Below are 13,189 nucleotides of genomic sequence, written 5' to 3'. Positions count from 1 at the left end.
TCTGGATTAAGATATTAAAAACACTGAAAATTATTCCAAGTCAGAGTCTATCGTTTAAATGAGTCACACAAGCTATAATAACCCATCTCAAGAAAGCCAGCTCTAAAGAGTGACTTATTTGGTATGGCTATATAAACAAATTCTGTAGCAGTTTCCTCACTTATGTGCCAATGATCCCAGCCAGCTTCTCCATTTACTGACTGCTGGATTTTAATCAGACACACAAATCAAGGAATCAAAGAAATCTCCAAGGGCTGAAGTTAGAAGTTATACTTCCAAAGAGTGGGGTAGGAGATGAGGGTTTCAATTTACAGGACATTGACACCTAAACTGGGGTTAAAAGGGAGCTGCACCATTGTAACACACTTCATTTGAATCAAGCTGGCACTAATGTCCTAATAAGTTGAATAACAAAGGTTGCACAGAAGACCAGGAGGCAGTATGTTTCTAAGACCAGGAGGCAGTATTTTAGCAATGTAGATTTAGAAAATTAAAGGGACAGGACAAGGTGACAAGCAGTGAAATAGGCAATAACAGGAATATATCAGAATGGGAAACAGCATACAAACACGAGTATAACTCCTATTACATTAGAACAATTAAAAAACTTCAATTTTGTCTGTTTATCTGAACACACGCACAATTTGGAATTAATGATACATGGAGAAATAAAGAAGAAAAGCCAATGCATCAACATGGCTGCAAATTGCAACATTAAATATTGCAGGTCGCACAACTTTAACCTGCCCAATCTCTTCCTATAACTCAGGCCTGGCAATATTCTCATAAATCATTTTTACCCTCTTTCCATGGGATTTTAACTGAAATATAGAACGTTTTTCTACGAGTGCAGGCAGGGTGACCTACACACATTGTTCAGCTCTTCACTTATAATTGCCCTAGAGAATTTAATGTGAGAATGTTTTATGATAATAAGCGAGTTCGGTATTCCGACTGTGCATGCCCAGGTCATAGGTCACTGGAGACAAAACATTCTCAGCAGCTGAACTGCTGCGTGTATACAGACATGCATTTCATCCGCAGTCAGGATCGAATCGGGTCTCTGGCGCTGCAAGTGCTGTTGAATTGCTACTGGAGTTAGCGACACTAGTTCTCCCTTCTCCACTGGTCCATGCAGAAATCTCAACAGTGACAATCTAATGAATCACGGTCCAGTCCCCCTTAGCCTGGGTGTATGTATGGGTTCCATTCTCACTCGGGCTGCCCTCCCGGGTTATACAGGGAAGAACCACGCACCCCTCTCCTGCATAACCCCAGGAGGCAGATTTGTGAGCGGAGTCTCACTACCTTCCCCGTCCCCTCCCGAGTGTCCCATCCCTGTCGGTGGCCGGAGATGTCCAGGGTGACCCTGGACTGATGAGACACCATCCCGGAGCAGTGGCGGCCCCAGGCTTACAGCCAGCGTGGAGAAGAAGCGCTAACTCCAGCTCAACTCCTGAGGAACCCGTTCCCTGACGGGCCGGGAAATGTCAGCTGCACCTCTCGCCTTATCTAGTGACTGTTGGTTAACCTCCTCGGTGCTGGCGAATACCATGCACCAGTCATCAACGGGGATACACACAAAATGCTGCAGTAACTTAGCGGGTCAGGCAACATCTCTGGAGACGGGGCTTGACCTGAAACATCACCTATTCCTTTTCTCCAAAGATGCTGCCTGTCCCGCTGAGTTACTCCAGCACGTTGTGTCTACCATCGGTGTAAACCAGCATCTGCAGGTCATTTCTACAGAGTGACGCCTACCTGCGGGTAAAGCGAGGCGGCGGGGAGAGGAAGATGTGGAGAGAGGAACTCGCTATCGTGGCTTCACTGCAGGTGACACCCCGTCTCCGCAGGAACTCCCCGGCACTAAGGCTAGGACAATCCCTCCCCGGACTGGAGGGAGGGACTAGGGGACATTGCCAGACTCTGCAACCAATGTGCAAACCCCGGCACTCCCCGCGGAATTTTAAACTAAATACACCTGTGAGCAAAACACAAACACGCACGTCTTTCACCCCTCTCCTCTCTCCGCTGGTCCAGTCTCTCCTGTCTGCCACTCACATCTGCTCCCTTTCTCTCGCTGTTACATCCCGCTCTCCCGCTACCTGGCACCCCCGTTCGCCTTTTTTTCTCTCGCATGAACTTTGACAAATCCCATGATTCCTTGCGTTTTTCAGAATACCGAACTCGTTTATTAAGCTAAGCAACTCTGCAAAATCCATAAACAGAACTGCTCTGGCAGACCCATTGTTTCAGCATGCTCCTGTCCCACTGAAATCGTTTCCACATACCTCGAATTCATCCTATCTCCCCCCTGGTCCAATTCCTCCTGACCTACGTCCAAGACACCTCACATGTCGTTCTTCTCTTCAATTATTTCCATTTTCCAGGTCTCCGCTCCCTCATCTTTACTATGGACGTTTAGTCACTCGACACCTCCATCCCCCACCAGGAAGGCCGTTTCTTCCTCGACCACAGAACCAGCCAATCTCCCTCTACCAACACTCTCCAACAACTTCTCTGCTTCCTCCAAATCAAAGGCTTAGCTATGGGCACTCACATGGGCCCCATCTGTGCCTGCCTTTGTTGGGTACGTAGAACCCCTGCTCCAGACATACACCGGCCCCTATCCCTGAACTCTATCTCCGCTACATTGACAATTGCATCGGGGCTATCTCCTGCACCCATGCAGAACTCATGGACTTCATTAACCTCACTACCAATTTCCACCCTGCGCTCAAATTCAGTTGGAGCATCTCCGACATTTCCCTTCCTTTTCTTGATTTTACCATCTCCATCACATGAAGTAGACTCTCAACTGACATCTATTACAAACCTACTGACTCTCAAAGCTATCTAAACTACACTTCTTCCCACTACTCCCAATTCCTCGGTCTCCACTCCATATGCGCCCAAGATGAGGTGTTCCGTACGACAACATCAGAGTTGTCCTCATTCTTTAGAGAACGAGGGGTTCTCCTCTTCTAGTATAGATGAGGCCTTCACATGGGTCGTCTTGGTATCCCGCAGCTCCACTCCTGCTCCCCCTCCCCTCAGTCACAACAAGGACAGAGCTCCCTAGTTCTTCCCCTGGTTAAGTCATCCCTCCCCTGCGACCGCATGAGATGCAACACCTGCCCCTATACCTCCTCCCTCGACTCCATCCAAGGACTACGACAGTCATGTACTGCATCCGCTGTTCTCGGCATGGACTCGTATATCGACGAGACCAAGCACAGACTGGGAGATCGCTTCGTTGAACATCTTTACTGAGTCTGCCTTAGCCAACGCAATCTCCTGGTCACCAAAAACTCCCCTTCCCATCCTGACCTTTCTGTCCTGAACCTCTACCACTGTCAGAGTGAGGGCAAACGCAAAGTGGAGGAAATGCACCTTATATTTCACTTGGGCAAAATATAACCCAGCGCTGTACTGCTTCGTTTCACTGTATCTATACGGTATCATCTTTTCCAGAGCCAACAATGGACCATTATGGGTTTCACCTTTCTTTGATCATTGTTGCTGGCTTGGATTTCTTCTTTTCATACCTTTCATGCATTTGATCTTTGTACCTTTTCATACCTCTAGTTTCCCTCTGCCCTGATTCTCGGTCTGAAGAAAGGTCAACCCAAAACGTCACCTATTCCTTTTCTCCAGAGATGCTGCCTGGCCAGCTGAGTTACCCAAGTATTTTGCACCCATCTTCAACTCCATCTACTCAGAAGATAAAGCAGCTTATGGCTTCATGAACACATTTAGATATGAATAGTAGATATCAAGATAGAGAAGTTAGGCAATCGGCATCTCCGAGAGGATGTTTAGGTTGCTCTGCCTGACATTCAACGATGTTGCTATTGCAAATCCTCCCACTATTACCATTCTTTCAACTAGGATGAGGGGTGTAGAGAAATCATTAACCAGAAAATTGAACAAGCCACAAATATTGTAGCCACAACTGCAGGTAGCCACAACTGCAGTACAACTGCGGGTAACTTCTAGTGAATAAGTCTTGAAATCTTTCCATCATCTACCTTTCAGAAGCCAAGGATAATTCTCCATTTGATAATTGATATTTGGAGATACAAGAAATTGCAAGTGCTGGAAGGCTGTGCAAAATAAAAGTGCTAAGGGAACTCAGTATGTTTTGTAGCATCTGTAGAGGGAATGGATATGTTCTGGGTCAGTATCCTTCCTCACATTCCAATAATACCAGATCAGCTCAAACCCATCTGCAAGAGATAGTATCCCATTCACCAACTTACCACTCCTTAGACATAATGATGGTGTGCACCATCTTCAAAATATGCTATCCCCAAGGACCCCACTAGAGCATCTCCCGAATCTGTAGATTATTACTATTTGAAGGACAAGGACAGGAGTGTGCACATGCACAAATACATACCCCTAACAGGTTTTCCTCCAAATCTCTATCCCAAGTTGGAAGCACATCAACCATTGCCAAGTCTGTGGTTATCATTTTGCCCTACAGGAATTTTGCTCTACAGGAATTTAACAACAGCAATTTGTGTACATTTTAAAAGCTTTAAATTGACAGATCTGATCCATTAGTATGCCAGCAGGAATCTGGAAATAATCAATCTGTGCCTCTGCCCTCTCTCTCTACCCCCTTCCCTCTCTAGCCGCACCTGCGAGTTGGAGACAATGCGTGAGTGGATAGGGCGGGGGATGGGGTAAAAGGAGCAAATTAATAATATTAATATATCATGGGGGTGGTGTGTGTGTGTGTGTGTGTGACACAGCAGCCCCCGCCCGCAACTGCGCGTTGAGGGGACAGGACCCAATGGGTCCCACTTGCTACCTTTAAAAGGTGACCCTGTGTGCCCTAACTTTAACTTTAAGAAGTCTCACTCAATGAACAATGGGAAGTGAACATCCTACATATGACTCTGGCAATGGACATTAAATGCACTACCCAGAACAAAAAATTCAAACCATTACGGTTTTTATTATACTGTGCAGGGGGGAAAATCACCTACTTTAAGTTACTCTAAAAAAACATCGTTATCAAGCTTTGTCACCCCTAATTTCAAGTCGATATCCAATTTTGTTAAATTAATTTTTAGTAAAATACCAACAATTTCCTTACACAAGGTGTTTAAGATGAGACCAATCAATTATCTCATCAAAATTTAAATCGGTTGTATCATAACGAGAATGATTTTCTCTTTGTAGATGCTACCTGCCCAGCACGATTAGAAAATTATTTATTTCAGTTACACTTACATGAAACGGTGTTCATCAATGCACTCCTGCACTGCTTGCAGAACACCTCTGTACTTACTGAAACTAATAACTGAAAGCACTGCCAAGCCAAGTTACACAATGTTACAGTGTGAGGGGTGTACCTTTAGACTTTTAACATCTACAGTATTTTGCTTTTGAACTATTATGGGCAATTTGATAACATGGTAAAGTATTTTACCTACAAAATAATTTACTTGCCTTCAGGGAATCCACCAAGTCTTGAACAAGAAACAGCCTTCTTAATTCAGTAATCACATGGTTAACATGTCCTAGTCCAATATCACTATACTTGTGTACCAATTCATCAGAAACAGCAACATCTTTCTCCAAGCAGGCCCTGATTTAAAAGGGTGAGGTTGTAAGGAAAAGAGAAATTAAACAGATTTTCAACAAATTGTGATTTTATTCCCATTCCAATTTTTAATATTAAAAATCATCTCAACAGACTTAATGCTCAATTTAATTGTATCAATCGATCATTTTTTCCATGTGTTTTCCTTGCAGTATACATTTAAATATTGAATGTTACATTAAAGTATGAATATCTGAAGGAAAACATGAAATGCCTGTTTTAATTATAGTATAAATACCTCTGGGCATGAAAAAAAAAATGCTATTACAAAGTACAGGGCCATGTACATCTTACAAATATTTAGACACAAATACAATAGTATATACTGCACATTGAAGATGCATTCACAATGTTTCAATAATATCGCATGTGCATCTACAATACTCAGTTTTGTTAACACAACATGCAGGATAAGTAGTCCATTTAATTACATGAATTTACTTACTTGAAAGGGTGTCCATCATCAGACTTCTGCACTGCTTGCAGAATACCTCTGTAAATCCTGAAACTAATAGTAACTGAAAGTACAGCCAGGCCAAGGTACGCAATTACACTGACAATGCTGAAAATGGTCATAGACAGCAACAAGAAGAGGCTTGCACCAAATACTAGTCCAGTCTTCTTAATATCACGCCAATAGATTAAGTCCACAACTGTTAGAATAAGAGAGAAAAGAATTAGCATGATGCATAAATGCTTCCACAGCTTAACATTTGCAAACTTAACACAGCTTAACTGATACAAAATATCATCTCATCATCAATTTATTAGTTAGGCAAGAAACCAGGATGAAAACAGATGTAATAAACACCTAAATTGCCAAAGCATTTTAGATTGTTGTGGATGGGTGTTTAAGTAGAGCTAATAGGACTTGATGTTTCAATCCCTGTAATAAGTCGGCACTCTTGCTATTTGCAGTGGGATTGGAGTGGTGAAAGGTAGGGTAGGTACGTCATTGGGGTCATCAGGTGGGCACCCTCCTTTCATTGATAAGCCCACACATCTCCAGAGGGCTCAACGGTGATACCTGGCGTCACCCACTAACGTTTTGATCTTTTCACCAGTGAACATCTCTAAATTGCTGTGCCAGCTGGTGGGATCATAGCCGATCTGACTGTAACCTAATTTACACATCTACTATGGCAACCACTTGTACTGTGCTCATCAAGTTTCGCTCTTTGCTCACCAATATCTATAAACTGCTTTCTCAGGTTGGCAGACTATGGCAGTGGAGAATGGCAGTGATCTATGCTTCCACAATGCTAATCAAATAATTGGCTGAGCAAATATCATATTTACAATTCCGACAAAGTCTTAAGGGCCTGTCCCACCAGCATGCGACCTAACGTGGTCACTTGAGCCGTACGGCCTCACGGGGCCGGTCCCACTTCGATCGCCGGAGCCGTATGGACATCGCGCGGGGCTCCGAAAAACTGACACTGCAGCCGCATTGAGGCCATACGCAGCGCCTCGACTGGCGGACGCAGCTTCTCAACGCCGTATGCAGTGTCTTGACGGTGTACGCCTAGCGCGTGGCGTTGCGCGATGATGTCACCAACCGGCGTGCCGTTGCGTGATGACGTAACCGCCCGACGCCATACGACGTCCAAATTCAGTTGGCCCGCCTCCTGCCCAGCTGATTGGTGAGTATGATGTCGGGACCAGCCCTGCACAACTCCAGACGGCTCCGCGGTTGGAAGTGGGACCGGCCCCGCGAGGCCATACGCCGCAAGCCACCAAGTTTGGTCGCGCTAGACGCATGCAATCGTATGCTGGTGGGACAGGCCCTTTAGTGGTTTTGTCAATGAGTGGGGAGGGGGAAAAGAGGAGGCGTGGGTAGACAGGAACATGGCAGATGAGGCATAGCCTGAGGGCAGGAAATGCTTTTGAAAGAGGGTTTAGGAAATGTTAATGTTCCAAGAGAACTGGATATCTTCATGCACAAGTTCTTGAAGTCACACGTGCAGATTGGGAGGGCGTTAGCTTTTATTGCTGGACAAATTACCAAGCATGGTAATGATAAGATCTCGGTGTAATTATAAGGAGGCATTGTGCAGTCACATCTTTGGTATTTGTAGAGTTTTGGTCTCCGTGCCTTGCCAAGGGGGTGGAGGGAAAGAGTGATGTCTTGCAGTGATAATTCACGAGACCCATTCTATGACAGAGGAGGGAGACAATGCAGTGGGAAGGAGGAAGTTAGGCAAACTACTCTTGGTCTCGGGAGTTTAGAGGAAAATGATGCTTCAATGCACAATTCAACATTCTTACAGGGCTCTCAGTAAGCTGGCTGTGGGATGATGTTTTCCCCATTTTTGCGGGTGCAATCTGGTACCAGTGAGAAGGCCGGGGGTGGGGGTGGTTGAAGCATTTGGGACCAATTTGGAGAGAGATCATTTCACATTGGAACACCCCATTGAGTTAATGCAAAACAAAAATGAATAGATTTCTGGGCATTCGAGGAATCAAATGATATGGAGCAGAGCAAGAAAATGGCTTAGAAAGTAGATGATCAGCCATGAAAATTATAAATGGTAGAACCGGATCCTAGGGGCTATTTCTCAAGCTCCTCGACATAGAAAGAGGTAGTGGGAGAAGAGTCAAGATAGAAGACTACATAAACCTTATTTAGTGGTATTTCAGTATTATTAGTAAAATTATAACAAGTGGTCGACCAAAGATACTGACCAAACAAGATTCAAATATGAAATTTCCATAAATCTAAAACCATTTCATCTTTGCCATTCCTTGCATTTTCTTATCCAAATATCATCTATAATGGAAATAGAGAACTTCTATGTTCCATTCAACTTAACTACTACCAATATACAATTTTGTCCAAGACAAAGACATCCAAACATCAACTCACATATTTGGGGTATCTGCTTTGAAAATTGCAATTTGCAAATTGCAATTGTTCAAGCTGATATTAATTGTGATACAATTACACCAGGCAACAGCATATTTAATCTTAAATGCTAAAATTCCCTCTGACTAAGATGCAGGTACAATTTCGGCAGAGAAAAGTATAATACATCCTCCTGCTATGTTAATAATAATCAAGTCTTAAAGAGCCTACTACCACATTGTAGCCCTTCAAAATTGTGTGTGCGACAAAGCCTGGTAGGTAATAGGTTGATATGGACGAGGGAGGTTTTTGATAGACAGCAGGCTGCATTTGGAGTATTGTGAGCAATTTTGGGCATCATATCTGAGGAACGATGTGCTGACCCTGGAGAGGGTCCAGAGGAGGTTTACAAGAATGAACCCATGAATGAGTGGGTTAACATATCATGAGCGTTTGTCAGCACTGGGCTTGTACTCGCTGCAGTTTAGAAGAATGCGGGAGGACCTCATTGAAACATACCGAATAATGAAAGGGTTGGTTAGAATGGACGTGGAGAGGATGTTTCCACTAGTGGGAGTCTAGATCTAGAGGTCATAGAATTAAACAATGTTCCTTTAAGAGGAGGAATATCTTTAGTCAGCGGGTGGTGAATCTGTGGAATTCTTTGCAACAGATGGCTGTAGAGGCCGTCAATGGATATTTTTACGGCACAGATAAGATTCTTGATTAGTACAGTTGCCAGGGGTTATGGGGAGAAGGCAAAAGAATGGGGTTAATATGGAGAGATAGAGCAGCCATGATTGAGTGGCAGAGTAGACTTGATAGGCCGAAATATCTGCTATCAGTTATGACATCCTTGAAGGACTGCAAATTGTGAAGCTAGTTGGGGGAGGGAGCGATAGGTGCAATTCCAGGTTGTGCATGGGCGTGGGGGGGGGGGGGGGGGGGGGGGGGGGGGAAGAGTCGTGGGCGAAGAAGGGAGAGAGGAAGGAATTTGTAGTTACCTAAAATTGGTGGATTCAGTGTTCATACTGTTGGGTTGTAAGCCACCCTAGCAGAATATAAGGAGTTGTTCCTCCAGTTTGCGCATGGCCTCACGCTGGCAATGGACAAGGTCCATGACTGAAAGGTTAATCTGGGAATGGGAAGAGTCAAAATGGTTAGCAACCGGGAAGTTCCAGTCGGCCTTGGTGGACCAGGCACAAATGTTTAGTGAAATGGTCACCGAGTTTATACTTGGTCTCGCCGATGTACAGGCCATATTGGGAACATTGGATGCAGTAGAATAGGTTAGAGGAGGTGCACATGAACCTTCATCTCACCTGGAAGGAGGCGGTATAGGGACAGGTGTTACAATTCAGGGAAGTACCTGGGGAGGGAGTGGTGAAGTTAGTTGTAATGAAATCAACAGGAAGCATTCCCAATGAAGTTGTCAATGTTGCGGAGAAAGTGTACCTGGTGCGAATGTACGTTTGGAATGAAGACTGTTCGATGCAACTGACATAAAGGCAGGCATGGCTGAGGCCCCTGCGAGTGCCTATGGCTAGACCTTTAACTTGGAGAAAGTGAGAGGAGTCAAAGAAGAAGTTGTTGATGGTGAAGATAAGTTCCATCAGTCAGAGAGTGCAGGTAGAAGAAAATTGATTGGGTCTCTGTTCTATGAAGAACCAGAGGTCCATGAGATGGTGATGATTGGGGGGGAGATGTAAAGGGACTGGGTGTCCATGGTAGAGATGAGGCAATGAGGGGCCTGGGAACAGAAAGTTATTGAAGAGTTGAAGAACGTGCAAGATGTCCTGAATGGATGGATGTTGAAGGGACTGGACGAGGGGGGATAGGATGAAATCAAGGTATTTGGTGTTTTGTGGGGCAGGAACAGGGGTGGCAGTATATTTTTTACTTGGGAATACATTATACAAAATCTGTATAATGTTGTCCATATAGTTGACACACAGTCTACTTTTGTAATAAAACAACATTTAAATAATACAATACTTTCTTTCTGCAATAACAGTGTCAAATTTTCTGGATGTAACCAACCAACAGGTTTTTCCTATATTTTGCTCAAGCCTACCCACTGACAAGGGAGGTGCCGTTGTAATCTGGTTGACTGACCTCTACCATGCTGAGGCCAGGTGACAGTTCAGACACCACCTCATACCTACAGTTTGACTATGACCCCACAGCCAATCACCAGGCCATGATCTCCTAAACTGGTTTTCCTCACCTCTGGCAATCTCCCCTCCCCAACCTGCAACCTTGTTATCAGCTCCACTGTCCACTCCTATCTCCTTCCTAAAATCCACAAATGACTGCCCTGGAAGCCAATTTCTCCATAAATTTGAAATATCCATTTTTAAAGCTACCCACTCTATATAGATTTGCTATACTTTCATTTCATTCAATACCTACCTCAATGGTACCCATAATTAAACTAATGAAATCAGCCAGTAATTCTTATAACTTATAACATAAGTTATAAGAATTACTGGCTGATTTCATTAGTTTATGAAATGAAAGTATAGCAAATCTATATAGAGTGGGTAGCTTTAAAAATGGATATTTCAAATTTATGGAGAAATTGGCTTCCAGGGCAGTCATTTGTGGATTTTAGGAAGGAGATAGGACAGTGTGGAGCTGATAACAAGGTTGCAGGTTGGGGAGGGGAGATTGCCAGAGGTGAGGAAAACCAGTTAATTCATGTCCAGGGCTCGAAATTAGCGGTTGTCCGGTTGCCAATGGCCACCCAAAGTGCCACAGGGCAACCTAAATGCAGAGTCATTTTGCCTGGCTTGGCACTGCAGATACTGGCTTATACCGAAGATAGACACCAAAAACTGGAGTAACTCAGCGGGTCAGGCAGCATCTCTGGAGAAAAGGAATGTGACGTTTCATGTCGGCGGCGGTAACAAGCTGTCATGCGGGGCAAAGGTACTAGGTGCAGGGTGACGGAGGGTCGGAGCGAATGGCGTGACCCGCACAGTGGCAGCAGCTCCTCCTCCTCCTCCCGCACCCCGCCCGGCCTGATAGCGGTCGCTGCTTGCCACTCCGCCATATCCGCTTTCAAAACAAACCCTCCCGCATACCGAGGCTGGGGGGAAGGGGGGAGGCCTCCTTTCGCCGTGTGAGGCACATGCACCGCTTGGCCCTGCACCTTCCTGTTGGCTGGTGGAGGAGGTGAGGCGGTGGCGAGGAGATCCCAACTGCCTCCCCCTTTGGGGGCGGCACTTGGCGGTGGACAGGGACGGCCAAGGCAGCGGGGCGATGATGCCGTCCGTGTCCAATGAGCGCTGACCTTCCTTCCTCCCCACCTCCCCTCTCTCTATCCCTTTGTACGCCCCCCTCCACCCCCCTTATCCTGAGACCTCTCCTCTCCATCCCGCACTGATCCCCATTACCGCCTCTATTCAGTCCTCACTGACATCCCGTGCTCCCCTCCCCATCTACCCCCCCCCCCCCCATTCATCCTGTAGCGATCCCCCCATTCATCCTGTAGCGATCCACCCATTCATCCTGTAATGATCCCCATTCATCCTGCACAGACCCTCCAATCCACACTGTACTGACCCCCCCATTCATCCTGTAGCGATCCACCTATTCATCCTGTAGTGAACCCCCCATTCATCCTGTAGTGATCCACCCATTCATCCTGCAGACCCTCCGATCCACACTCTATTGACCCACACCCCATTCATCCTGAACCTCCCATACATCCTGCACTGATACCCCTGCCCCATTCAAGAAGAATGGGGGGAATCAGTCTGAAGAAGGGTCTCGACCCGAAACGTTGCCTATTTCCTTCGCTCCATAGATGCTGCCTCACCCGCTGAATTTCTCCAGCATTTTTGTCTACCCCCATTCATCCTGTGCTGATCCCCCCATTCATTCTGTACTGAGCCACCCCATCATCCTGTACTGAACCCCCCCATCCATCCTGCACAGATCCCCCCCATCCATTCAACTCCTCGAACATCCCCCGCGCTCTCCCCTCACAATTTTACCTATTCCAACCAACACGCACTAATTCCCCTGCCTCAATCCATCCATTCCGCAGCTATTGCCTTCCCACCCACCCCCCCTATCTATCCATCCCGCACTGATTCACACCCCCCCCCCCCCCCGACCCGACCCTATTGTGCTGGAAATTTCTTCAGAGCAAACATTAACTATGTTTGATAACGGAATGCAATCAAATGTGTTTTAATTCCCAATGGTATTATTTGTTTTAATCCATAAAGATGGATTAATTAAATTGTGAACTCGTGAAACATTAAAACCGCAGTATTCGATTGTCACTGCTACCGTTGACATGTTATTACAGAATTCATTTTAAAGGCAAATCAATGCTCTTAATATGGAGTATTAGTACTGTAGTTATTTAAAGAGCAACATTCATAACTATACATTGGGTTTATCCAGGTTTTACTTCTACAGTCGGTCACATACATCACAAATTTGGTCAGGAGATGTTTCAGTTCAAATTTTAACGTTAATTCTGAAGTGTGAATGATGGAAACAGCATTTATCAATAAGTTTTTTTAAATCTGGTGCGTACAAACTGGGTATCTTCATTGCTGTTCACAGCACATACATCTAATCTGAATGTCCGATAATGTGGCGTTTTGACACCATTAAACATATTACCAAAAGAACATTTGCTGCAGTTATGTCCTTTGACCATCTCTTGTCAGTTAGTGTAATGTTTAACCTATCAGATGGGTATAGTC

At 45.1% G+C, this 13,189-nt stretch overlaps 1 protein-coding gene and 1 long non-coding RNA gene across 5 annotated transcripts in view; one reads left to right on the top strand and one right to left on the bottom strand.

Moving 5' to 3' along the window:
• The window catches only part of rtn4 (reticulon 4), a 72,202-nt gene that overhangs the window by 13,447 nt on the left and 45,566 nt on the right, over positions 1-13,189 (bottom strand). For all 4 annotated transcript variants that reach the window (XM_033025206.1, XM_033025208.1, XM_033025207.1 and 1 more), the window contains 2 exons: positions 6,063-6,270; positions 5,464-5,602 (listed from right to left, as the gene is read on the bottom strand). In XM_033025206.1, the coding sequence (XP_032881097.1) occupies positions 5,464-5,602; positions 6,063-6,270 (347 nt within the window). The remainder of the gene's footprint in view (positions 1-5,463; positions 5,603-6,062; positions 6,271-13,189) is intronic.
• On the top strand, positions 1,078-12,241 carry LOC116975885. The gene is made up of 3 exons (XR_004412801.1): positions 1,078-1,170; positions 2,457-2,459; positions 12,223-12,241. It is a non-coding gene; the product is annotated as an uncharacterized LOC116975885 (long non-coding RNA).

The sequence above is a fragment of the Amblyraja radiata genome, chromosome 8 (assembly GCF_010909765.2).
Source record: "Amblyraja radiata isolate CabotCenter1 chromosome 8, sAmbRad1.1.pri, whole genome shotgun sequence".
NCBI lineage: Eukaryota > Metazoa > Chordata > Chondrichthyes > Rajiformes > Rajidae > Amblyraja > Amblyraja radiata.
This window is presented reverse-complemented; position numbering and strand designations above follow the sequence as displayed.